General features: G+C 40.9%; 1 protein-coding gene across 1 annotated transcript in view; it reads left to right on the top strand.

The window, feature by feature from the left end:
* Positions 1-27,013, top strand: part of LOC127574082 (neurobeachin-like protein 1) — a 199,382-nt gene that overhangs the window by 39,877 nt on the left and 132,492 nt on the right. Inside the window, 1 exon segment of the mRNA XM_052022775.1 lies at positions 23,658-23,749. Coding sequence (XP_051878735.1) covers positions 23,658-23,749 — 92 coding nt within the window.

A 27,013-nucleotide genomic window follows, 5' to 3' on the forward strand; every position in this document is an offset into this window, starting at 1 on the left:
TGTGTCCACAACTCTCTGCAGTTTCTTGCGGTCCTGGGCAGAGCAGTTGCCGTACCAAGCTGTGATGCATCCAGATAGGATGCTTTCTATGGTGCATCAATAAAAGTTGGTGAAAGTCAAAGGGGACAAACCAAATTTCTTTAGCCTCCTGACGAAGTAGAGGCTCTGGTGAGCTTTCTTGGCCGTGGCATCTACATGATTTGACCGGGACAGGCTGTTGGTGATGTTTACTCCCAGGAACTTGAAGCTGTCGACCCTCTCGACCTCAGCACCATTGATGTAGACAGGTGCATGTACAATGCCCCCTTTCCTGAAGTCAATGACCAGCTCTTTATTTTTGTTGACATTGAGGGAAAGGTTGTTGTCATGACACCATTCCACTAAGCTCTCTATCTCCTTCCTGTACTCTGACTCATCGCTGTTTGAGATACGGCCTACAACGGTGGTATCATCTGCAAACTTGTAGATGGAGTTAGAGCAGAATCTGGCCACACAGTCGTGACTGTATAGGGAGCAGAGTAGAGGGCTGAGGACGCAGCCTTGTGGGGCACCAGTGTTGAGAATAATCGTGCCGGAGGTATTGCTGCCTATCCCTCACTGATTGCGGTCTGTTGTTAGAAAGTCAAGGATCCAGTTACAGAGGGAGGTGTTGAGTCCTAGGTCTCGGAGTTTGGTGACAAGCTTGCTTGGAATTATTGTATTGAAGGCAGGGCTGTAGTCAATAAATAATAGTCTAACGTATGTGTCTTTACTGTCCAGATGCTCCAGAGCTGAGCGTAGGGTCAGGGAGATGGCATCTGCTGTAGACCTGTTTTGCTGATAGGCAAATTGCAATGGGTCCAGGTTGTCAGGTAGGCTGGAGTTGATGCATGCCATGACCAACCTCTCAAAGCACTTCATGATGGTGGATTTCAGAGCCACTGGTCGGTAGTCATTGAGGCATGTTACCTTGCTTTTCTTTGGTACCGGGATGATAGTGGTCTTAAAACAGGAGAGAACCTGAGATTGAAGCAGGGAGAGGTTGAATATGTCCGCAAATACTTCTGCCAGCTGATCAGCACAAGATCTGAGCACGCGGCCCGGGACAGACCATCTGGGCCAGGTGCTTTCCTTGTGTTCACTCTCCGGAAGACTGATCTTACGTCCTCCACTGTGATCACAGGTTCATGCCTAGCACAATTGACTGACAGACTTTATCTTGTCACCTCTTCTTTCATCTGTCAAAATGCTGGATAGTCCTTTTCCTTATGGTCACAGTTAAACTGATTATGGAATAGGTAAGTGTGATTGTTATTTTATGGACTTTATTCTTATGACTTTATTTTTTATATGTACATAAGATTAACAGCTAATTGTGTCTGTTTTTATATTAACTCATGAGCTGGCTGCCAGGAGGGCTTTGGCTTGTGCTAATTTATAATTTTTATTTGTTACCTCAGCAACCATGAAGGAGTTGTGCAAGGCAGTCATGCTTTCCCCTGGAAAGGCCAATATGTGTAAGTTGTAAACAAAAAGGGAATTGAATCTCCTTAGTTTTGGCATTGTGCTTTGGCATTTTGACCCTTTGGGCTTCTACAGTAATCCACTTCAGACTTTTCACTTTTTTTAAAATTCTAACTGGGAGTGTGTGCCTCTATTCACTTCTGTGTTGCAAGTACTGGAATTGTAGCAGATGACGCTTTGTAAGTTTTGTTCCAGTCTTCCTGGAGTTAAACAGGTATCAATTACTGGAGGAGGCAGCCTCTTGTCTCCTTGGGCTAAGACATGGTGGTCAATATTGCATTCCTGTTTGGGGCTTGCTGTGTGCAAGATTGGTGACCACATTACTAACATTGCAAAAGCTGCTATACTCAAACTACTTCATTGGCTTAAAAGCACTTTGGGACATTCCTAGGCCATAAAAGGTACAGATAAACACAAGCTGTTTTGCAGCTTGGGCAGCCAATGTGACCTTGAACAAACAAACAGCTTTTCTTTCTAACATTTCAAGGTATGGCAACTAATGACACATGCAAACTGGTATTTAAATCACTTCAGTGAAATGATCACTGAGGTCAATGTCCCAGGACATGGCTGTTGAGGACAATGACTAAGGTGAAAGAAGATGATGAAGCGGACAAGGACATCTTCGACATTCTCTTCGATTGAGTGGCTACCCAATGAGAGCTTAACCTGCTGACACAGAGGTGGATCTTTATGCTGGTTGGGGGACTGACGTAATGCCTCTTTCCAGCAACTATACCTGGTTCATCGTGATGGCTATTGCAGTGATGAGCCACTCTGGAGGAGAAGGTGTTTGCAGTACTGTCAGGTTGACAGTGAAGGGACCTTAATCTGAAGGAACCCTTGACAGTGAAGGAACCCCTTACCTGTGACCTCTTTGTGAGGAAGGTCCCCATAGAGTGCTGCAAGTTCAAAGCCGAGGACATCCATTGCTTCCAGGATTTCCCAGGTAATGGATATTTTGAGATTACCTCTGCACAGCATACTTTCAAGTAGAAAACCTACAGGTTGAAGCTACTGCAAGATTTCTGGGAGAAGGGAAGTGAAGCCCTGCTGTCACTGCTCCAGGTACAGCTGTTCTTTGCGCTTCCCACACAGAAGGAATGTACAATCAGCATACACGTGTTCAACCTGCATGTTCATGTACTAACTTTCCTGTTCCAATACAATGAGGGAGCAGGAAACTGCATTAACATGAATGACTATTTTGGGCTCTATGTGAGTAATTCCCAGATCAGAGTTGCACTGAGGGTTGACGAAAAGGAGCCATCATTCCCCCCTCCCCCCTACCCCCACCCCAGTGCTTGCAGTTTGCAGGAAATCATAGGTAGATGGTGTATGCAGGGCAGCCCAGGGTGTGCCATAACTGCAACAAACCTCAGCACGTGGCAGCCTAGTGCAACACGGTCATCTGCAAGAACTGCAATCAAGAAGGCCACCTGACCAAAGGCTGCAAGAGACCAAGTGCTGTGGGGAAGCAGGCCACCTCCACAGATCCTGCCCCAAATTTGCCTGTAGTTGTGCACAGGAACAAGAGGAGGAGCTTGCAATACCCCTCTGAGGAATATAAACACGTCCCTCCACCCCATGCTGAGACACCAGCAGAGAATGAAACCAGGAGCAGTGAGGAAAGCTCAATCACCTAAAGCTGCCAAGCCCCAGCCTCTTAATCCCCGGCACCTTTCTCGAGATGGAGAAAAGGGGCTGCACAGGAACAAGAGGGGGTATGGCAAGTGGTAATGAGGAAAAAGACGTAGAAGACCACCCAGGAGGCAAAGTAGCCTCCAATAACAATGGAAGTGGAAAGAAAGACTATGTTCCAGACTGACCTCGGCATCCTCTCCTCATTTGAGAATGAAGCATCAAGAGTGGGTCAACGATGCAGGCAGAGGAAATGACAAAATGGAAGGACGACAAAGGAGTGGGAAAATCCCCAGCAGGAACTTGTGAGGGTATCCTGTTGTGGGGAGACAACTTCTCAATTATAGAAGTCAAAGAAGGTGGGTTGGTGAGCATCTCTGTCGTGGCTGGGTGTCCATCTGAGAAAGTTGTACATGTGACCGTTTCAGTCTCGATGTGAATCTCTCACCGCGCGCACTCTTGAGTGCTGTCTCCCTGTTAGAAAGGCTTTGAAATACTATTATGTGTTACTTACACTTTGCCATAGCTGCTTTATTTTCTTTGCCTCCCTTGTGCCCTAGTTAAATATGAGCATTGAGTCACACACAAAATCAAAATTGTTTCTTCCTTCTGCTATATTTGCAAGCTTGTTTCAAGGTTGTCAGTGTATTCATACCACGGATTCCAGTTTAATGCTGCAGTCAAACACTTATAGAAAGAATTTGTTCTGGAGTACATTAGAAGCTCAGATGTTGACTGGCTTTTGTGATTGGGTAACAGTACGTTGTGGTTTAACTCTTGGAATTTATGGAATGCATGAGATTAAATGACTTGAGTTCTGGAAACAGGAAAACGTTGTTAATCTGAAATTTTGGAAGCTAGCAGTATGAACTTTGTTTATCTAGTTCTTAGTGCAGAAAAATATAATATTGTTTTGAGTTATTTTCCCAGTTGCAAAAGAAAGAGTCCTCTAAACTTATTCTGGTCTCTGTCTAATGATTATAATAAAGAATTTTGGAGTGAATATTTTGATTAGCCTTCTCATCTGGGATATGTGCTTGGCATTGACAGAACTCCAAGAAATTTATTTCAGCAAGAGGATGAGCAGGGGAGAAAAGTGAGAGGGAGACTTTGCACCCACAGTAAACTGGATATGCTGCACAGAAGCAAGCATTGACTGAATTACATTATGTTATGAGTTTAACATTTAAGAGACCGCTAACTTCAGATTTTTTTTCCCAGGTGAGGCAGACATTCACATGGATCTCCTCCAACTTTGTTTATTGCATCTGGTGTTCTCGGTGTGCTCTCGGTGTGGCCTCCTCTACATCGCTGAGACCAAGCGCTGACTAGGTGGCTGCTTTGTCGAGCACCTGTGCTCCATCCGCCATGACCTTCTGGTGCTCCCGTTTGCTAGTCATTGTAATTCCCCTCTGTTTTCCCACACCAATGTGTCTGTCCTCAGCCTCCACTGCCAGGAACAGCACCTCATATTCTGTCTGGGTAGTCTACAACCTGACGGCATGAACACTGAATTCTTCAATTTCAAGTAAACTGCTCTTCCTCTGTCCCCTTTCTCTCTCCTCCTGATCTACCCAGTTCCTCCTCCACCCACTCCATCTGCCCATCGCCGCACCGTCCTTCCACTGGGTCCCCTCCCCCCACTATTCCCATCTGTCTGCCCCACCTCCCTTACTTGATTCCATGTTCCAGCTTCCTTTCCTAGCAGATTCTATCCTCTGTAAACCTTTGGTGCCTCTAACTATCACCTCCCAGCCTCTGTCACTATTTTTATTCTTCCTCCTCCATCTGCCTATCACCCCATCTCATCTGAATCTCTCTTTTGCTTGCCAGCTCATGCTCCACCCACCTCTATACACTGGCTATCTCCCCTCTATCTTTCAGTCCAGATGAAGGGTCTCAACCCACATCATCCACTGTGCATTTCCCTCCACAGATACTTGCTGAGTTCCTCCAGCATCTTGTTTATTGTTCCAGATTCTAGCATCTGTAGTCTCTTGTGTCTCTCTCTTCCCTGTTTTCTAGTTTTGGAAAGGGTATTCCTAAGTTTGGGTGAAATGAAAGCTGCAGTTTTTGCCACTGATGTGCAAACAATGCTGTAGTGACACATGATTTAAAGATCATTTAACAGCAGTTGGGAACTTACTTGAAGCAATGTTTAAAAATGAGTCCTTGTGCTAAAGTAGATGCTCAATATATTTTCTATTGATTTGTATAACATAGAAATATTTTGGACTAGTAGAAATCATGTATGATTCATCAGTGCTTAGATCTGATGCACAGTTGGGTTGTAAGCCAATTAAAGTCTTGGTTTATAGAGATATCTTTACGTAACCGTGTGCTGCTAATAAACTTGTTGTCTGCTTTACAAATTCACTTCCTTTCTGCAGTAATGTGGTCATGCATTAGGAGTGTAACTGTGTTTATTCTGAATGAAACAGTTGAACACTTTTTTAATTTCAGTTTCCAAATACTCTGTTTCCTTGAACTTAAAAGTGGAACAATGGTGCATGTGTACATGAGCTGTGACAGTTGTTTTCTGATTAAATTAGCACAGTTTTTCTGTGACTTGCTTTTAGAATCTGTATGCACATGAACTTTTTCCCGTTCTGGGATGGTTTCTTCAAACTATTGATTTGGTTCTGATGCAGGGTTTCGATCCGAAATGTCGACAATTCCTTTCCGCTGACAGATGCTGCTCGACTGGCTGAGTTCCTCCAGCAGATTGTTCACTGCTGTTGATTTGGTTCACTGATTTTCATTCTCTTGCATACCCTAGTTGTCCTCCAGCCTCTTTTGGAAGATTTGCTAAGTAGTACAGTGATACAGATCTGTGAGAATCTCAAAATTATGAACTTAAAAAAAAAAATAAATTTTTAGGATATTCATCACTTCCATTGATGGCATTTATGTTCTTTCCCTAGTTGGTGAGGGTTGGCAGTGAATCACCTAGAAAAATTGCAGTACGAACAATGAAGGTACTTTTCTAAAGTTGTAGGGTAGGGATTTCCAGGAATTTGGCTTATTGATGACAAAATTACAATTATACGTGAAGTCAAAATATTCATAGTCACAAAGCATAGACACAGGCCCTTCGACCTACTGAGTCCGCACCAACCATTAAGCATCTATATACACTAATTCTGCACTAATTCCATTTTACTTTCCTAACATTCTCATCGATTCCATTCAGATTCTACCACTCACTCGCACAACAGGAGCAAATTACAGTGGCCAATGAACCAACAAATCTGCATGTCGTTGGGATGTGAGAGGAAACCAGATCATCCATTAATGTTGGATATATGCTCTTTTAGTATAACAATAGGCCCAAAAAGTTAATGCACTGCAATATAATCTATTTATTTGTTGTGTCAGTTTGTGCTTACATCAAGAAAAGCACTGAAAGATACCTGTGGTTGTTGATGTTGTTACTGTCATGTAATTACAGATGATTTGAGGCACTTGCTTCAAGGATCTGATTGTATGTGGCTGGTATTAAAGTCTGAAAGTAAAGGAAGTAAAGCTCGTAAATGGAAGACCCGACCTGATGAAAAATTTTTAGCTTTTCACCTTAAAAATGATTGCTACTAAAATGTATGTGACCCAGCCTACATTTGAAACAATAGCTGTTCTGTGTCTGAGATCATGGTGCATTATGCAGGATTTTGGCTTTGTTTAATTTTCAATGCAATTGGTTTGTTGCAAGTTTTCCTGATCTTTGCTTCATCCCTACTGATTCTTTGGAATCCATGTCTCATGACTCCTCTAAGTGGAAAAGGAGCATTCGAGATGGTATTGATAATCTCAAGTGTATGCATTGGGAACACACCGAAACCCAATGTAAATAGCAGGTTGAGTGCACCTTCTGTTCACATCTGTGCCAGAGTCTGTGGTTCTCATACTGGCCTCATCAGTCACCTCAAAACCCACAAAGCCGGAGTGAAAGCAAGTCGCCTTCAAAACTGAGGAACTGCCACAGAAGAAGAAAAATCCCTGATTTGAATGTTGAGCTCAATCACAGGCAATTGGCAGTCTCTGTTTGTGGTAGGAAGGTGTAAGAGAACCATAGCCTGCATGGAATTATGTGAGAAGTTGGACCATGGAAGGAAATTGTAACATAACTGCCACTGTAGAAGTACTGCCCTGTGTGAAGATTTCGTTTTACAGTTTTACTGTCATTTGGCCTATTACTTCCTACCATACGAAATGTGAGTGAACAAGGCTACTACTTCCTTCAATGCCAATATATTACTAATGCTTAAACCGAGGTCTCAATGCAACGAAGAAATATTAAGCCACACCTCTTTCTTGCCCCCAAGTCCTCCCACATCACTCGCCCTTCAAACCCCTTCTGTCTAGCTCAACCAAGAGATGTTATTCAAATGAGGTAAATTTGACCAGACTTTTTTCAGTGGAATTAATGTTCTGACCCATTGTGACATTCCTGATCTGAATGCTCTGAATAACATATCCATTTATGAATGTGGAGTCTATTTTGTTTGCTAGAGTCATTAGCCAGTTATGAGGAAGTTGTATTGAAAGAGGAGAACAATGCTCACGATGCTGCCAGAAAAATATATTGCAGATGAATGAGGGAACAATGCTCAGGGATATGGTTGTGCAACAACAGGATAGATCTTAAATTGTTAATATTTTGCTCATAATCTACTATCTTAGTTGAATTGCTATTTTTAATTTATTGCAGAAAAATTGCAACATCTCAGAGATACTAAATGTTCTTTCTTATAAAACTTTTCTAATGCAATTAAAGAAGCCAAATAGCCAATCCTTAGACTGGGAACTGAGTGATATTGAGCAAACTCCCCAGGCTTGATTTCTTTGTTACTTCATTCTGGGTGGCATCCCATTTAATATTATTCACTTTCTTCAAGTTCTGTGCCGTCCTCCCCATTTGTCTGCATGCCTCCAGTTTTCAATTCGTTCGTGAAGCCTTCCTCATAATGATCCAGATTGCAGTGGCGTTGCTGACTCACTACCTACTTTCCAACATTTCTAAATTATATTTTTCTTTCTTGTCTTAATTTCTTTGAATGTAAAGTCTTTCAAGCAGTAACATTGTACTACTTGCACTGTCAGGTCCCATCCTCTTAGCAAAGGAAATTGGTATCCATGTTAATATTCTGACAGCTTAAGTTTTTGAATATTAGTCAGCAAGCAACTTTAGATTTTGGTGATTCTTGCCTTCACTTCTATTTTAATTATGAGTTGCTACATGCTTCCAATATAAAGTGTTTCCTCCTTCTGAAGACTGGCAGTTTCCAAGTTGCCAACAGGTTCATTTTGACCCTCAAGGAGCTATCAGTCCAATGATGGTAGTTTCTGAAAGTATTTTAATAAGCTACTAAAATTCTTCATTTGGACAAGCAAAACTTGGCATGTGTGCTCTTGGACCAATTATGTATATGTCAGATAATTTAAGTTTAGATTCAAACTAAAATGCAAGTAAGATGCTGCACGTAAGCTGAAGGAAACTAGTACATGACTGCACATAATTAGTCTCTGATGGATTTTAACATCATTTTGAGCTAATTTTGTATACTTACAACCAAGAGGATAAAATGCCTTTTGCTACAATTAATTTAAACCAGTTTTTATCCCTCTTGTCTTTGGAACATCACATCTTGTGTACACCTTTTGTGCAGGAAATGTGACTATTAAATTTCCAGAAATTATCTTGTGTCTTGTCTAATTGATTATTTTAGTGTTTTGGTGAGCAGGATTGCTGTGAGTGGAAGGGAAAGATGTGTTATAACTTGGGTGAGCCATCACAAAACATGTTTGGTAAACTGTCTTTGTGGATCAAAAGCTACAGTTTGAGAAAAGGTTGCTTGGAAATCATACACAATAGTCTGAGGAATGCGTGACTTGTCTAAATCCTTATATATTCAGGAATGTATTTCTTACAATGTGGTTGTCTACTTGTTCTTACCAAATATTTTGTACGTCTGTCCTTAGCTATATCTTCAAATTTGATTGGCATTAACCTTATTGCAGTTCTTTGGGACATGTCTTTTATTTATTGTGATAGTAAAAGTCTTTTGGAGAGGAAAATGATGCTCAACATTTGAATTCTGAAAAGGAAACATTTAGCTAACACAAAATTGGGCACAACCTTAAGGAAAAAGTAGAATCAAAATTGTGTTTGGCATATACCAACCTCCTTGCTTTTTGAGTTTGAAGGTTGAAGATTTAAGCAATTTTCTGGTGCATAATTCCACTGACAGTACAGCCGCACTCAGAGAACATTTGTATCACCTCTCAACTTTTGCTCTTCCAGTGGGAAAATGGTTAATTCGTATAAATTTATCCATTAGAAATTTATAAATTAAGTTTACAACATTTATCTTTCGTTATCAAATCCCTCAATTCATAAAATCATAAGCTGTTCTCTGCACCTTTCAATAAGAGCAATGTTCTTTTCATTCATTGTTGACTGGAACTGTATACGGTAATAAGTTTTTGTGCATCAGTGATTTGTAAAATGGCAATATTACCATACTTACCTCAGTATTGACCTTCTAATATATCCCACTGTATGATTTTTCTCTATACTTTCTCACTGCGGCAATAGTTACAATTGTTGATCAGTCATTTTTAAAATTGGTTTGTTCATATTTTCTTTCCATTTAAGTAACAGTTCTCTTCTTGAACTTGTTGCTCACTTGTGAAGATCCTACATTGTTTGATGAATTTGTTTTGATTTTTAAAAAAATGCAGTACTTCTCTCGTGTGAATGGACCAGCTCTGTTCTACCCAATTACAATTAGAGTCATAGAGTCATACAGCATGGAAACAGTCCCTTCAGCCCAACTTGTCCATGCCGACTGTGTTCCCCAGTGAGCTAGTCCCATCTGCCACCATTTGGCCCATAGCCCTCTAAACCTCTCCTATCCATGTACTTATGTAGATGGCTTTTAAATGTTGTTAATGTGCCCGCCTCAACCACTAATTTTGGCAGCTCATTCCAAATACACACCACCCTTTGTGTGAAGAAGCTGCCCCTTTTAAACCTCTCGCTTCTGATCTTAAACCTATGCCCCCTTGTTGTTAGCACACCCTCCCTGGGAAAAAGACCATGTGCTTTAACTCTGTCTATGCCCCTCATGATCTTGTATCAGGTCACCCCTCAATCTTTTACATTCCTGGAAATAAAGTCCTAATTTTTGCAATCTCCCCTTGTAACTCAGGCCCCCAAGTCCAGGCAACATCCTGGTAAATCTTTTCTGTGCTCTTTCCAGTTTACAATACTCCAAGTGCGGCCTCGCCAGCATATTATATAACTGCAACGTAACTTCCCAACTCCTATACTCAATGCCCTAACTGATGAAGGCCAGCGTGCCAAATGCCTTCTTCACCACCCTATCTACCTGTGATGCCACTTTCAGAGAACTATGCACTTGCACTCCTAGGTCCCTCCGTTTCATAACACTCCCTAGGGCCCTACCATTCACTGTACAAGTCCTACCCTCGTTTGATATCCCAAAATGCAATACCTCACACTCATCTGGATTGAAAGCTATTTGCCAATCCTCAGCCTAAATAACTAGCTGATCAAGATCCTCCTGTAATTTTTCATAACCTTCTACACTATCTACAACACCACCTATTTTAGGAGTGAAAAGCCAATTAATTGATCACTTGTTTACTAATAAACACGGCTGAATATTATAAATAGCCACATGAGACAGATGAGTGTACATGTAATAGAAGCTTTTTATGCTGCATTCTCAAGTTACATTTTGGAACTTGCTGAATTAGTTTTGTGCTTGTTTTTTAAGCTATCAAACAAGCCAATTCTACATTTTTTGGCTGTCTTATAATTATGTTTACAAGTTTATTTTTGACAGTGAAAGTGTTTCCTCTTACCTCACTGTTCATTTTGCAACAACAACTGGACAAACCACTTTTTTTTATCTTCGTCTCTTCTTTGGCAGTTTCTTTGGTCATGGGATGACTGAATTTCACTCTGATTCAGTCCATTCTGAGGTGGCTGATGGTGGATGCACAAACTTCACTCAAGGTGGGGGACAAGGTGCCTCCCTCCCCACTATTTTCAGTGGACTTTTGCCTGCTCCTGATAGAAGTGACTTTAAGCTTCTCAGTACTGTCCCAGATTGTCTCTGTCATGTTTTGGGGTTGGTCATGGGTCAGGGATTCCTCGGAGTGGGTGAAGAATGTTACTTTTTTTTCAGGGGCTTTGAGAACACCATTGCAGTGTTTTTTTTGTCATGGAATCTTTTGCTGTGACAAAAGTGTTTGTTTTGGGAATATGGTGCCAGATGCAGATTACCCAGCCTGCCCATTGGGAGTCCTTTAGTGTAATTAGAGCCTTGATTCTTGGGCTATTGGCCTAAAGGAGGACTTTAACTTAGTTTGCTTATCCTGACAATCGATTTGGAAGATTTGGTGGTGGCAGCACTGGTGGTACTTCCCCACTTTGTGCCTGCTGTAGGACCTGTTTTTAAACAAAAATGCAGAAATAAAAAGCCTGTAGAAGATAAAAATGGCCATGAAGCTGTCAGGTTAAAAACCAACTGCTTTGCTTACACCTTTTTAAGGAAGGAAGCCAGCCGTTCATGCCTAGTTTGGACTTGCATACAATTAACATTGTTGACTCTAACTACTCTTGAAGATGCCAACATACTTTTGTTTAAAATAAATTGGGTATCAGACTGTTCGTTGGCTGAGTGGACATTCCCAAAGGGTGAGGCTGTTTTATTGCAAAGTCTGATTATGTAAAGAAGGACTTGTATTTATATGGCTTTCTTAATGTCTTCAAGGTGCTCCAATACACTGTGCAACAATGAAATAATTTAGTTGACAGCCACTCTGTATACAGCAAGATTCCACAAACCAATGTAATATTGAAAGTTGGCCCCTCAGTAAACATAAACAACTGTTTACCTTCAAAGTGTTTTATGCCCACACCCGGAGGGTCAACAAGGCCTCAGGTTCCCATTTCATCTGAAAAATGATTGAGGTAAACCGGCATTCCTCCCTGTCATACCGTGCTGGAGTGTCAGCTTTGACCTTTGTGCTCAAGTCTCTGGAGTGACTCAAGAATCCTGAAAGTTCTGACTGAGGGGAGTGGTAACATGGAGATAAAGCTTGCTACCTAATTTGTTTCATAGCAGTCATGGAAGTGAAGTGAAGCCGGTGGAATCTGAAGTTTTACTTTAACGGCGCCAGGTAACCATCAGAAAATAGAACACTGCACGTTGTACTTTCCCGTCATTTCCATCAAGGGTTAGTGTGAATAGGGAGATCAATCCCAGGTTTCCTGACCTCACTTTAAAAGCATGTACAGATATGAGTCATGTCAACAAAGCTGGATGGGATGGGGGCAGAAGAACTGCAAGGAAAAATAATGCTATGAATATTGGGCATTTTATTGCCCTTGGGGTCTGTGGAAGAGGAGAAAAAATGTTGCAACTGGAAAACATTTCTTTTGTGGAGGGGAATACAATCATTCCAATTAACTGCCACCATTTTTTAATGGATTATTTTACATAGAATTGAAGTGGTTTCATAAATAAGGGTCAATTGTTGTAGCTCACGGTGGTTTTATAAAATATTATGAGTCATATCATGCACTTTATTTTCAACTTTTCCTCTCTGGGATTCAAATAACCTATAATTACAAAAGCAAATCTTTTTCTTGTATTTTTTTTTTCCAGCTGTTTATTCTGCTGAGGCTTTTACCAAATTTTATCAGAAAATATAAAGAACAACCCTTGAATGGTTTTCAAAACCTGTATTGAATTATAAATTAAGTATTAAATGGATAAGTTGAAAGGAGAAAAGGAAGGACTGTGAGACTGGGCACTAATTAATTTTACTCTCCGTTTACTGCATGCATTTTTGACTATTTTGTGTACAATAAGGTAATAGAAAGGAATTGGAAGGTGTAGTGCAGACTGGCAAGTTGCCCAAATAGACTGAGAAAAGTTTAGAGATTAAGTAGTTGACTAGTTTTACATAGAAATTCTTGGCATGCTTTTGCTGTTGAAGTGTCAGTGAACCATTACTGACCATTGTGCACTCAAAATGAATAGGAGGTCAAAGTGCTTGGTCATTCTGTAACCCTTGCCCATTAAAATGCATTTCGTGAGTGCAGCACTGCCACACTTAATTGAAAAAATTATTTTGAGAGCAAGATACAAAGGGTAGCCATTGCTTAAATCTCTTTGTTGTAAAATTATTTCCCTCTGAGTGTTTGCTCCCAGATTGCAGTCCAATTTCTACTTCCCATTCGTGTAATGTTGTCCATTACTCCCAGTTGCAGACTCGGGCTGTGCTTTCAGAAACTATGCAATCCTCCCAGTAACTGATGACAGACTAAGACACCTATGGAACAAAAATAGCAATGCAGCCAGTCAAGCAGCATCTATGGAAAGAGAAACCAGCTAATGTTTCGGTCAGGGACCCCCTCTTCAGAACTGGGGGAAGAAATTAGGAAGTATGGCAATTTTTCAAAGCAAGCAGAGCTAAGTGAAGGAGTGAAGTGTACAGACGATAGTCTGGATGATCAGGTGAGGAAGAGGCACGAGTACTGACCTTAGTGAGGCATTTTAAAGAAATAGCGAGAAAGGGACATAAGCATGATGGGAAGCAATGAGAGCAGTTCATCTGATGTTGGAAAATTGGATGTTCATTTCCAGAAATTCCAGAAAAGTGTAGAATGGATGTTGCCGTAATTATGTTGGGCCTCACTCTGCAGTGGAGGAGGCCACAGACAGATAATTTGAAATAGGAATGGGATAAAGAATTAAAGCGGCATGCATCACAAAGCTCAGGATCACCCCTGTGGACTGAGTGCTGGGGCACCACAAGACGATCACCCAATCTGTGTTTGGTCTCTCCAATATAGGGAAATTTTTCAAAATGTCTCTATTTTCCTCAACAAAGGGGAAACTGTAACACATTGTACCACCCATAACTTGCATTATGTCCCAACACAACTGAAATGTCAATATACAATGGCTTAGTAAAATGTGTGTGAGATCTGGTGAGGGAAAAAAAGTTCCAAGAACTATCAGTGCATCTGTCATTGTTTTCAGTAAAGTGAACTTTTCCATGAGATGTTCACATCAGTGAATAATTTGAAAGCACAATGCTTATTTAATGGGGTTATTTGTGCTTTTACCCTCCTGCTTATGTTTTGTATTTTGTAGCTTGTAGCTGAACTGATTTTATCGGGAAAACCTTTAAAGGTTAAGCCTGTTGCATACTCTCACCATCTAATGACTGAAGGCAATTACTATAATTTGGTCTGCAAGGGACTGCTCTGAGCAGCTGCTGATCTTAAACAGGTTCCCACAGGTAATTAAGCTGCAAGCTATTTTGTTTAAACTTAATCATTTACTGTGTTGCTGCTGAAGGAAGATATGGAACAATAGTTGACATTAACTATAGGAAAGAAGTTTTTTAAAAATAAGTATAGGGACTAGAAATATGCCAGTTATGAACCAAGTGGAGTCTAACCTCTTGAAAGAATTCAGAGGGATATAAGAAAAGGCTGGTGACTGCAGTTTTTCGGTCTGCTGGAAAAAACAAAATCATGGCAGGGTACTGAAAGGTGCCCCTGTGTTAAAAGTCTATTCAGAAGCAATATTACTGAAGTTTTAATGATGATCAAACTATGGACTAAATAATAACGCTTTGCCCTCTTTGCAAATTTAATGGTGACATTGCACATACGTTTCCTCCCTCAAGAGCTGTAGACTGTTTAACAAATCTTAAACTGGACATAATTGTCACTCCGAGGGAAGTGGGTCTTTCCTATTTTCTTCATCTCAGCCCCTCATAATTTTAAACACCTTGATTAAATCTCCCTTTAGCCTCCTCTTTTCTATTACCATTTAAAGATCTTGGTTCAGTATGAGGAAGCAAAGCTTATTGGTTGACTAATGTTATTGCAGTCTTTGGAAACAAACTTCCAAGATCCTGCTGTTTCTCTGATTTTATAGTTTATTCTTTTGCTTTATTTCCTCTTTCAAAATGCAGCACCTCCACACTTCTGTGTATTGAACTCCATTTGCCACTTTACTGCCTGGCTGTTAACCACCTGGAGTCTGAAAATTTCTGCCTCATTGTCAACCTCAACCAATTTTGTGTCAAATGACAACTTTATCAGGCCCTTCCTTTCAATCTAAAGCATTAATAAGTACTACAAACAGCAGAAGACTGAATACTGAACCCTGTTGAATCCTACTGGAAACTGCCTTCAAGTTGCAATTGCACTTGTCAACCATTACCCTTTACTTCCTGCCACTGTACCAATTTTGGATTGATTGCATCAGTCTCCCATTATGTGAGCTTTTACTTTTTTGACTAAGCCTGCAAAATATGACCTTTTCAAAAATCTTTCAGATTATGTCAAACATACTGCCGTCATTTGTTGTTGAAATTTTTGAGAAGATTAATAATTTAGTAAAAACTGCCTTTGCCTGAACAAATCCATGCCTTTCTGAATGAAGGTTTAATCTGTCATCGGATTTGATTTCAATAATTTGCCCACTATAGAGGTTAAGCATACTGTTCTGTGATTATTCATTTTATCTGGTCTTCCTGAAATGAATTAGATTTGTTATCAAAACCATGACTGCAAGAGCCATGCCAAGAGGGAATCTTTCAGAAAATGACATGCTTTCTAATCTCTTAAAGCACCTCCACCAGGTGTTGAAGTTATAGTTTAGAATGTGATCATAGCTAGAATAATCCAGGTCTAATTTGTTTGATTGGCATCCTAGCTGCTGGACAGCACTAACTTCTTGTTATTTCCCTTGCCGAGAATATGGGCCTATCTCCATCTCCATTCATACTGTCGAGACTTTAATAATAATCGAGACTTTATTGCTAATGAGTGGCAATTCTGGAATTTGCTGCTGAATCCTTTTGTGAGTGCAGGCTCACTGGTTGCACTGCAGTGATTCCGGAAGGAGGTTAACCACTGCCTTCTTAATGAGTCATTGAAAGATTGGCAATAAATAAAGCTTCTGATATAATGTCCATGTTCATATAATAAACAGTGATACAAGCATTAAAGGAAAAGAATAAACTAGGATTTGGCCTAATCTGATTTTGGGCAAACTCTTCAGTTTTGAGATTATAATTTTACAGCATTCAGCGCAGGCTTTTTTTTTACTAAAGAAGTTTTTTTTGAAAATTGGGAGCACTGGATGTCAGTGATGTAGTGTGGATTATTTGAAGATATTAAGCTTTGTCACGTATGTGCAGTATGAAAGAAAACGCAGCAACATAGGAATTTGGTCAGCAAATACAAAGCAAAAGCTTTTGGCAAATATTACAAGTGTTATTCAGATTGAAAGGTAAGTGTGCCAAACTTTATCCAATAAAGTTTGGCACACTTACTTTACAGTAGTTTGCAAAGAAATAATAAAGAAACAAAGGACTGCAGATGCTGGAATAGCTACATAAAAAACACTATGCTGCTGGAGGAACTCCACAGGCCAGGCAGTACCTGTGGAGAAAAGCAGGCGGTCAACATTTCTGGTCAGGACCCTTCTTCAGGATAGGAAAAGGGGAAGCCCAATATATAGGAGGGAAAAGCAGAGCAGTGATAGGTGGGCAAAAGAGGGGAGGTGGGGTGGGCACAAGGTGCTGATAAGTAGATGCAGGTAAGAGAGAGTGATGGGCAGGTGTGGGGGAGGAGGGGAGAGCAGATCCACCGGGGGATGGGTCAAAGGTAAGGAGGAAAAAGGGGGGGTAGAAAAAGGAGAGAGAGAGGCTAGGAAAGGGTAAAGAAGAGGCATGGTTGGTGGGTGGGGAGGGGGTTGTGTGGGGATTACTTAAAGTGTTCATGCTGTTAGGCTGCAAGGTTCCAAGATGGAAAATTAAGTGCTGTTCCTCCAGTTTGAGCTCGGAATTCTCCTGGCAGTGGAGAAGGCGGAGGACTGACGTATCAGTGATGGAGTGGGAGGGGGAGTTGAAGTGACTGGCAACAGGGGGATGCAGATTGCGGTTACGGATGGAGTGCGGTGTTCTGCGAAATGGTCACCTCGTCTGCGTTTAGTCTCGCCAATGTAGAGGCCACACTTTGAGCACTGAATGCAGTAGATATTAAGGGAGGTGCAGGTAAATCTCTAGCTCACCTGAAAGGACTGTGTCCCTGGATGGAGGTGGTGTTGGGGCAGGTGTTGCACCTATGGCGGGGGCAGTGGAAAGTTCCTGGGGTGGGACTGGGAAGAGTGGGGAGGGACGAGTGAACTAGGGAGTCGCGGAGTGAGTGGTCCCTGCGAAAGGCAGAAAGGGGTGTGGAGAGGAAGGCATGTTTGGCGGTGGGGTCCCGTTGGAGATGGCGAAAGTGGCGGAAAATGATGTGTTGGATACTTAGGCTGGTGGGATGAAATGCGAGGACAAGGGGACCCTATCCCTGTTGGGTCTGGGAGGGGTGGGGGTGAGAGCAGAGGTGCGGGAAATGGCAGAGATGCAGGTGCGAGTACTCTCGACCATGGTAGGGGAGAAACTACAGTTAGTAAAGAAGTTGGGCATCTCGGATGTCCTGGAGCGGAAAGCCTCATCATGGGAGCAGATGTGGCGGAGGCGCAGAAATTGAGAAAAAGGGATAGTGTCCTTGCAAGAGGTGGTGGGAGGACCTGTATTGAAGTAGCTACCAATAGTCCAGCATCGGATTGTTCGGAAATCTTGATCGTGTTGTATCTGGCTCACTCGTTACTCCAGACTGTGAACTGGGGTTCCAGAGTAAAATCAGGGTGTGTGGTCTGAGCCAGGGCTCTGTACTTATGGAGGAGTTGTGTGGCTGGAGCTGGGGTAGGTGTCTGGAACAACAAGGATCAGAAATGTGTGTAGGCGAGTGGCTGGAGCTTGGGCCCAAAGTGCTTTTATATTTTCCACCCACTTTAAACTTACCAGGTTCACTGGAAAATTTATTATTCTGCTGTGTAAGATGTAAAAAAAAATTGAAAGGTATATTTAGGAGTAACATCCAGTAGTTCAGAAAATCTGCTAGTCCAACACCACCAGAGTCCAAAGGGTGCTCAATAATCAGAGTTTTACTGTACTATGTTAACTCTAAAGTACATTAAAGTTATCAGGTCATGAAAGGCACTGCTTAAATGCAAATCCTTTTAGCCGTTGTGTTTTTTGATGGGCTATATAAGTACCTATTCTATTAAGTAGTAGTTTTCGAATATCGCTGTTAATCTATCATTACCTTCTATCACTTCTAGAATTATAATTTTTAATTATTACCTCACCACCACCCATTCCTTGTATCAGCTACTTTGCACTAACCCTGCATGATATTCTGTCATTTTAGTCAAAAAGCAAATATTTTGAATTCTGCTCCCATGATATCAGTGACAGCAAAGTGGCTGATTTGTCTGCAGTTGTGTTTTTGTAATTCCACACAGGGAAAATAGTAATTTTGCTGACAGTAATTGACTCTGTTGTTTTGAGTTTTAAGTGACATGTATGCCCCTAACTATTGCCATGAAGCACTGAGATTTCTGTGGTTTGTTTGCCGGAAATAATGGTTTCAGATGCTTTCAAGTTGAAAGAAACCATAATTTGCAAAATTATTCCTATGGTTTGCTTACAATTGATTTTGAATGAGCTGAAGTTCTTTCAGTTTTATAAAATGACGGTGGGTGTTGAAGGGAGAAATGATGGGGGTGTGACTTTGGCAAACTGGTTCTATAGTGTGACTGAAACCTTTGTGTGCTTGCTGTTGACTGAATGGATTTGCCAGATTTTCCACCATGATGTCACCACATGGACCAGGACATAAATTTATCCCCAGCAATAGCTCATAAAATTAACTCATTGAGTAATAGCAATTCCTACATAAGATTTTGGACATATTGCAACATTGCATTGTGGATAATGTGTGTATGTTTATACACTAAAAGAGGCAGTAGAGCAGTGGCACTGTAGCACAACTAGTACAGTTGTTGCTTTACAGCTCCAGTGACCCAGGTTCAATCTTGATCTCTCTCTGGTGGAGTTTGCATGTTCTCCCTGTGACCACGTGGGTTTCCCCCAGGTGCTCCATTTTCCTCCCACATTCCAAAGATGTGGGTTGGTCAGTTAACTGGCCACTGTAAATTGCCTTTAGTGTAGCTGGGTCACAAGATCACAAGACAAGGGAGCAGAAGCAGGCCATTCGGCCCATCGAGTCTGCTCCAAGGAAAGGGAAAGAGAAATGGGGAATGGGGGAAGAAGAAAAACTATTCTAATCCCAATTTCCAGCCTTATCCCCATATCCCTTGATATCCTGACTATTTAGATATCTATCTATCTCCTCCTTGAACGCCCCCACTGATCTGGCCTCCACTGCTGTACGTGGCAAGGAGTTCCACAAATTCACCACCCTCTGGCTAAAGAAATTTTTCCTCATCTCTGTTTTGAAACTGTACCCTAAGATTGTGCCCTCCGGTCCTGGACTCACCCACCAAGGGAAACAGCCTAGCCACATTTACTCTGTCCTTTCCTATCAATATTTTAAATGTCGCTATGAGGTCCCCTCTCATTCTTCTGTACTCCAGCGAGTACAGTCCAAGAGCCGACAAACGCTCCTCATACGTAAGCCCTTTCATTCCTGGAATCATCCTCGTAAATCTCCTCTGAACCCTCTCCAATGTCAACACATCCTTCCTAAGATGTGGGGCTCAAAACTGTGCACAATATTCCAAATGAGGCCTCACTAGTGCCCCATAGAGCCTCATCAACACTCCCTTACTTTTATACACTATACCTCTCGAAATGAATGCCAACATAGCATTCGCTTTCTTTACCACCGATCTGACCTGGTGGTTAACCTTTAAGGTATCCTGCATGAGTACCCCCAAGTCCCTTTGTACTTCCGTGCTTTGGATTTTCTCTCCTCCTAGATAATAATCTGCCCGCTTATTTCTGCTTCCAAAGTGTACAACTGCACATTTCTCTACATTGAATCTCATCTGCCATTTCCTTGCCCATTCTCCTAAACTGTCTAGGTCCCTCTGCAACCTTCCTATCTCTTCAATACTCCCTACTCCTCCCCCTATCTTGGTGTCATCCACAAACTTAGCCACGAAACCATTTATTCCATCATCCAAATCGTTAATGTACAAGGTAAAAAGGAGCGGCCCCAACACCGACCCCTGCGGCACACCACTAGTAACCGGTAACCAACCAGAACGAGATCCTTTTATTTCCACCCTTTGCTTCCTGCCAACCAGCCACTGCTCCACCCATTCTGCTATCCTACCCATAATTCCATGACCTCTCATCTTATTAATCAGTCTCTTGTGAGGCACCTTATCGAAGGCCTTTTGAAAGTCTAAATACACAACATCTACCGCCTCTCCCTTATCCACCCTACCTGTGATTTCTTCAAAAAACTCCAATAGGTTGGTCAGGCAGGATCTTCCCTTCACAAAACCATGTTGGCTAGGACGTATCTTGCCTTGCGCCTCGAGGTATTCCGTAACCTGGGTGGTAGAATCTAGAGAGAGTTGATGGGAATAGGTTACAGGGAAAATTAATGGCTGTATGAGATTGATCTGTGAGCTGGCAAAGACTCTAATTTTCTTGTATTTGAATTACTGATTATTTATCTACAAACTTTGCACTGTAAATGGCAGAGGAATAATACAATATCACCAGCTGGTTTCGTATTCCCCAGTTTTGTCTGTGGTGGAAATGTAACTCCAATATCTCAGGACAAGTTTTTTCTGAATAGTGAATGTAAATTACTCAGTTAAAGATGAAACCAAAAATATCAATGACTTGCTAATGAACAAATAAACAATAGGGCAAGAATTAATAGTTTCTTCAGAAAAGTCAGCACAGCAGAGGCTGAATGGCCCCCTTCCATGTTGTAAGATTCTATAATTCTACATATTGTGTCATGGAGTTGTACAACATAAATGGGCATTTTGGCCCACCACACCTATGCTGACCTTTTTGTCCATCAACACTAATTCCATTAGGTCCATACCCTTGCATACCTTGCCTATTTAAGTGCTTGTTTAAATGTCTCTTAAACATAGCGATTGTATCTGACTCCTTCATCTCTTCTGGCAGTGAGTTTCAGAGATCAACCACTCTCTCTGTAACAAAGTAGCCCACCACCACCACCCCCCCCCCCTTTCAAATTCCCAATGCAATACACCAGACAGTTTAATAGCAACAGTTAAGTTGAAACCATGTAATCTTTAAACAATGTATTAACTCAGTAATGGTATAATAGAATGGCTCAGTATAACTTGTGTTACATACCAGCAACAAAAGAAACACACTGAGTCATGTATAAGTGTTAGAAACGATTTTATTGAGAACTACTTATGATAATAAGAAAGAGAAAAAATAAAAATGTTAGATATTAAACATTAACCCCAAAAACTAAACTCAAGTGTGTGTGTGTGGCAAATTCCCAAGTCCAGGAATAGTTTTCAAAGTTCAGTTCAGCAAGTCATAAGGTGAAAGGTGAGCCAAGGCTTTTACAAAACCATCGTTGACTGAAGAGAAAATGTAGAGAGAAAATAGAGAGAAATTACAAAATGCAAATGTTCTACGATCGAACCCATACGACACCTCAGTCACGGACAATCTCCACTGCTTTGTTCCGAAGTATCTGCCATCCCGAAAGGCATTCGAGATGTGGCCATCCACAGAAATACCTGTTTCCTTCTACAGGTTAACGACAAAGTGGACTCCACTGGATTATTCCAAAAATCCATATGTGGATTGTAGTGACAGACACAGTTATTGTTTTTCATCCATCGATACAGAGACCAGCAGGCAGTGTCTCTCTCCCTCTCTTTTCTGTCGGAACCAAAACGTCAGCACGCTGTTATCTTCTGCTGTTGTCGTAATGATGCCACACACACACACACACACACACACACACACACACACACACACACACACACACACACACACACACACACACACACACACACCTGTACTATGTCTTAAAGGGACATTCACCAAATAGCAACCTAATCCGTAACACTTGTTGAATTCTCATTTATTCACGTACTTATTCAAATGACTGAGTTACAGTTTTAATCTTCATGTTGTACGTCAGTGGTCATTGCATCTCAATTAGAAATAAGGTGAGAAAGAATGTAAATAAAAATGAAGATAAACCTTATAGAACATTAGAAGTTTGTTCCTTTTTTTTGAATAAAATGATTCTGGGAAATGTTGCAACAAGTTTATTTCTTATGGTAATAATTATACATTCGTATACTGTAATTTTGTTGGGTCTTATTTCTTTATTGTGGCAAGTAGTTTGCCGGTGCATCACATGGCTAGCAATATTATGACGCTTCCAGCCTTCAATGCATTTGTACTATTGTTGCAATGCACAGTGATGCCTGGGAATCTGTTCATGAATGAGCTGGTCAGTCTAAAGTCTAAACAACATCACTTTTGCTAGAGTTTAAGCCTTTGTCAAGTATGCAAATACTCCCAATAAGTAAAGAGAATGAAATAAAGCTGAGAAGTTATATAGAAATGTTGGAAATTGAAATAGGAGTAGGACATTTAACTCCTCATGCCTACTCCATGATTATACCTGATCTTCTACCACAGCATAATTTTCCCGCACGAACACTGTATCTCTCAATTCCCTTAATGACCAAAGTTATATTGACCTTTGTCTTGAGCCCTCACACCCCTCTTGGGTAGAGAATACTAAAGATTCACAATGCTCTGGGTGAAGCAATTTCTCATCTCAGTCTTGAATGGCTGATTGCTTATCATCCCTGCATTTAAGAATTTAGTGTCTTTCTTCATCCTTCTGAATTCCAGAGCGTGTGGGTCTGGTCTGCTTGGTCTCTCCTCGTAGGACAATTTCTCCCCCACTCCTCCCATCTGAGGAATCAGTCTAATGAACCTTTGTACTTCCTCTATCACTGATGTATCCTCCCTTTGGTAAAGGGACCAGTATTGTACACACTATTCCAGGTATGATCTCACCAGCCCTTAAAATGTGCAGTGACTACTCTTGTGTTCAAATCCTCTTACATTGAACACTAGCATACCATTTGCCACCTTAATTGCTTGCTATATCTGTGATTTTTGAAAAAGACTGAACACTCCCACCTTTTGATCTCTCATTTAAAAAAAATACTCCACAGTTTATTTTTTTCTACGCAAGTCATTGACCACATTTTTTCACTTTATATTCCATTTGTCATATGCAGTTCATTCACTGACCCTGTATCTCCCTGAAGCCTCTCTGCATCTTCCTCACAGCTCACACTACCACCTGACTTTATTACATCAGCAAATTTGGGTATATTTTACACTAATGTATCAAATGCTTCAAAACATGTGAATTTGTATGGAAACAAAAGTACCAGAGATGTATTTTTCATACCAGATCTCACATTTTTATTTCCATGTGTGACGTTCGATATATGTATTTGTCTTGGTTTCTTTGTATTGGCTGTTCAAGAGGGGTGGTAAAAGCTTGAATTCATGCTTTATTTGTATTTTTTTTGTGATTACAGAAAGACCCGGACTATCTTAAGCTCTGGCTGGAGAGCTTTGTTACAACATATGAAAAATTTCTTGACGTAGATTTTGAAAGACCTCCCACAAGGTATGTATTTTATCAAGGTTGCAAACATTTTCAGAGAAATTTTTCCTGCTGAAGTTCAGGAAACTACTCTTAAGCATGAACCTTGCGGAATGCTGCTACTAATGCTGTTAACTTGGTTTGAATGGGGAAGGCCTAGAATTGGCAATCTTATTTTGTGTGAAACTATTGTACATTGTGATCAGCTGCAAGATTGCTTTCAGAGTTTTTTGAAGTTTGTTATTTTAGGTAGGATAGTCTATTGAGGTGAGAGTGAGTGCGAATTGGAGCAATGGTGAAATGGATTGGCATCGTAAATCTGTGGCTTGAAGCAGTGGTCTGGGAATGAGGGGAAACTGGCTTGATCTGGCAAAGGTAATTTTGTGGTTAACTGGGGAAATATTCCATTAAATCTCGTTGGCTTGGGGAAGGCAACGTAATATCTTGAGGTAAGATTTATACTAACATATCAAATTAAAAGTCAGAAACATATAAAATTAACAATTTTCCTTGCTCTTCATGCCTGGAGCTTCATGCCTGAGCATTTTTCAACCTGCTGTCCTCTCCCAAGCACATAGTCTCCTAGGACAGGAAAACAAAATGGAAAAAACCTAAAGCAAAAGACGAGAAATATTCTGGGGATTCTTCTGAATCTCCACTTCTCCTTGTGCCCTATCTCAGTCCAGGGGATCATATTGACTTGATGATCTATAAATACATCTACCCTCTGTCCACTGCGATCACAGTACTAGTAAATAGCTATTCTTTTGCTCCATGAAGGCACACAGGGATTCTCCACTCATCATACCAGCCAGCAATGTGTTAGGCTCAGTACTTTGGGGAGGAAAAGTAGCTAACAATATTTTGGAAAATGTAAATGGCATTTGAAAAGCAAATTGACAAAATATTAGCACTGATTGTTGAGTTTGGCAATCCACTCAATGGTACATGATGTTTCAGTGATGGATAGCACATGACTCCCTATGAGAGTACATGTGATGAATTGATTGCATTTTGCCAGATTCACAGTCGGGTGATTCCTTCATTTGTGAAGGAGATAGCCACAGGAATTAAGTGTTGCCATATGGCTATCCATAAGTCTTTTGTACACGTTGAAGCCAGGTAATCCTTGTGTGATGTTTTCAATTGAGTGCTTGTTTGTCAGCCCACTTTCACACCACCAATCACTTGCCTCTGTTTGCACCTGCAGGAGTGTCTGCATGATGCCAGAAGGGGTTGTGGAGCTACAAACTATTTCAGTAATGCACATTTAATATCCTGGTGTATATCCTGGTGTATCCTGGCCAATATCCTGGTGTAATACACCAGGATATTGGCCAGAATTTTGTTGCAGCTTGCCCAATATTCAGTGGTGAAATATTGGAGAGAATTTTAGAGTGGCACAATGGTTCAGCAGTTAGTGCTGCTGCTCCCCAGTTCCAGGGACCTGGGGTTTCATCAAATGTTGGCTGTCTGGAGAGGTCTGACCATATCGTAACTGTGTGGGTTTCCTCTAGGTGTTCTAGTTGCATCCCATGTCCCAAAAGAGTGCTGGTAGGTTGATTGGCCACTGCAAATTACCCCCTAGTGCAGATTATTGGCAAAACTAATCAAAGGGGTATTAAAGGGCATGTGAGAGCAAGAATAAATTTGGGGGGTACAGGGAAAGGAGAGGGAAAACGGGACCAATGGGATTGCTCTGCTGGGAGTTGACATGGATCCAATAGGGCAAGAGTCCTGCTCCTTTGTTATAAGAATAAGATAATTGAAGCCATTATAGTTGTGTGGTGTTGAGCAAGCTGCTCACTATTTTTAATGCAGAATTGATTTATCTTTTGCTGAACATTGTATGTGAACTCTGATGTAAAAACATAAGGAATAGGAGCAGGCATTTTGGCAACTTCTGCTTTCCCTGCTGTTCAGTAAGTTCATGTGAATTTTTTTTTATTTCCTGCACTATCCTCATGTCAGCTCTTCCCCTTAATGTACAAAAATCTTTGCTGCATTCCCTCATCATCAGTATGTCGTTCCTTAGGTGGGCAAACCAGACTTGTACGTAGTATTCCAAATGTGGTTTCTTTAGGGTCACTTATAATTGCAATAACATTTTTTTAAATCATTAATTGTGTTGCAAAAAAGGCTGACATACCATTTGCTTTCCTAATTGGTTACTGAACTTGCATGTTAACTTTCTGTAATTTATGCTGTAGGTCCATCTGAGCACCTCTCATAATTAAAAAATATATTTTGCCACTGCTTGTCTTGGTCTCTTCCGTTTCTTCTGGTTCTCCTATCAACATTCCTCATTGATGTATTGATGAAACTCTCTTCTGAGGTTACGCAGCAAGATATTTACAGTTTTTTTTTAGTTGGGTGGTTGCAGTCAACCTAAGTATTAAGTTTGCTTGCCTACTAGTTCAGTTACATCATTGCAAAGACTTCCAGCCAGATATACAAAATTGTATCCTGTCCTTGCAACTTCTGGAGACATGTTATTTCCAACATACACTCACATGCAGCACCCAATTTGTTCTAAATATGTAAAATATGGATTGCTATCTGTAACTTAAAACAAAACTCAGAAAATGCACATCCTCTAAAGGCGCTGTAGAGCTATGTAATGGCAAAAATCATGTGACTAGTGGTTAAAATAAACCCATCAGGCTTCCATGAAACTGCTGGATTGGGAAAGATTTAAATAACATGTATAATAAATGAGGAATAATGTACCTTTAGAGTGAAAATACTTCCTGCCTTTGGTTGATGGTACATAGGGAGGCCCAGAGAAGTTGCATAAAATTGCAGCACAGAAATGGGTCAATTGGCCCACCTGTTCGACCCTAGTCCTAATGCTGAATCTGGGCCTCGTACCCTGTTTCACCACTCGTGATCACCATCTCTTTCTATTACTTTCTCCCTTGTGCAGTTACCTAGTTTTCCCTTAAATGCTGAACCACACCACCTAGCATAGATCCCATGCTCTGTCATGAGTTAAGTGGTTCCGACTGAATTGTTAATTAGGTTTACAAAATGTGCTCTAATTTTTGATTTCCTCACTGCTGAGGACATTGTTTATATATTTACACCATGAACTTTCTTCATAACTCCTCTTCAGCTTGTTCAGTTTTTCCTGATCTCTCTCTTGATATTATTACTGTTCATATTTTTTAAGCTTCTTCAGTATCTCCAGTATCCTTGCTGTAGTGTATTGAACAGAATTGTGCACATTACTCCTCTCAGGATTTATACAATGTAATTTGTCTGCTTTTGAGTTCTAGTTTTCTAGAG

This window comes from Pristis pectinata, chromosome 1 (assembly GCF_009764475.1).
Source record: "Pristis pectinata isolate sPriPec2 chromosome 1, sPriPec2.1.pri, whole genome shotgun sequence".
NCBI classification, from domain to species: domain Eukaryota; kingdom Metazoa; phylum Chordata; class Chondrichthyes; order Rhinopristiformes; family Pristidae; genus Pristis; species Pristis pectinata.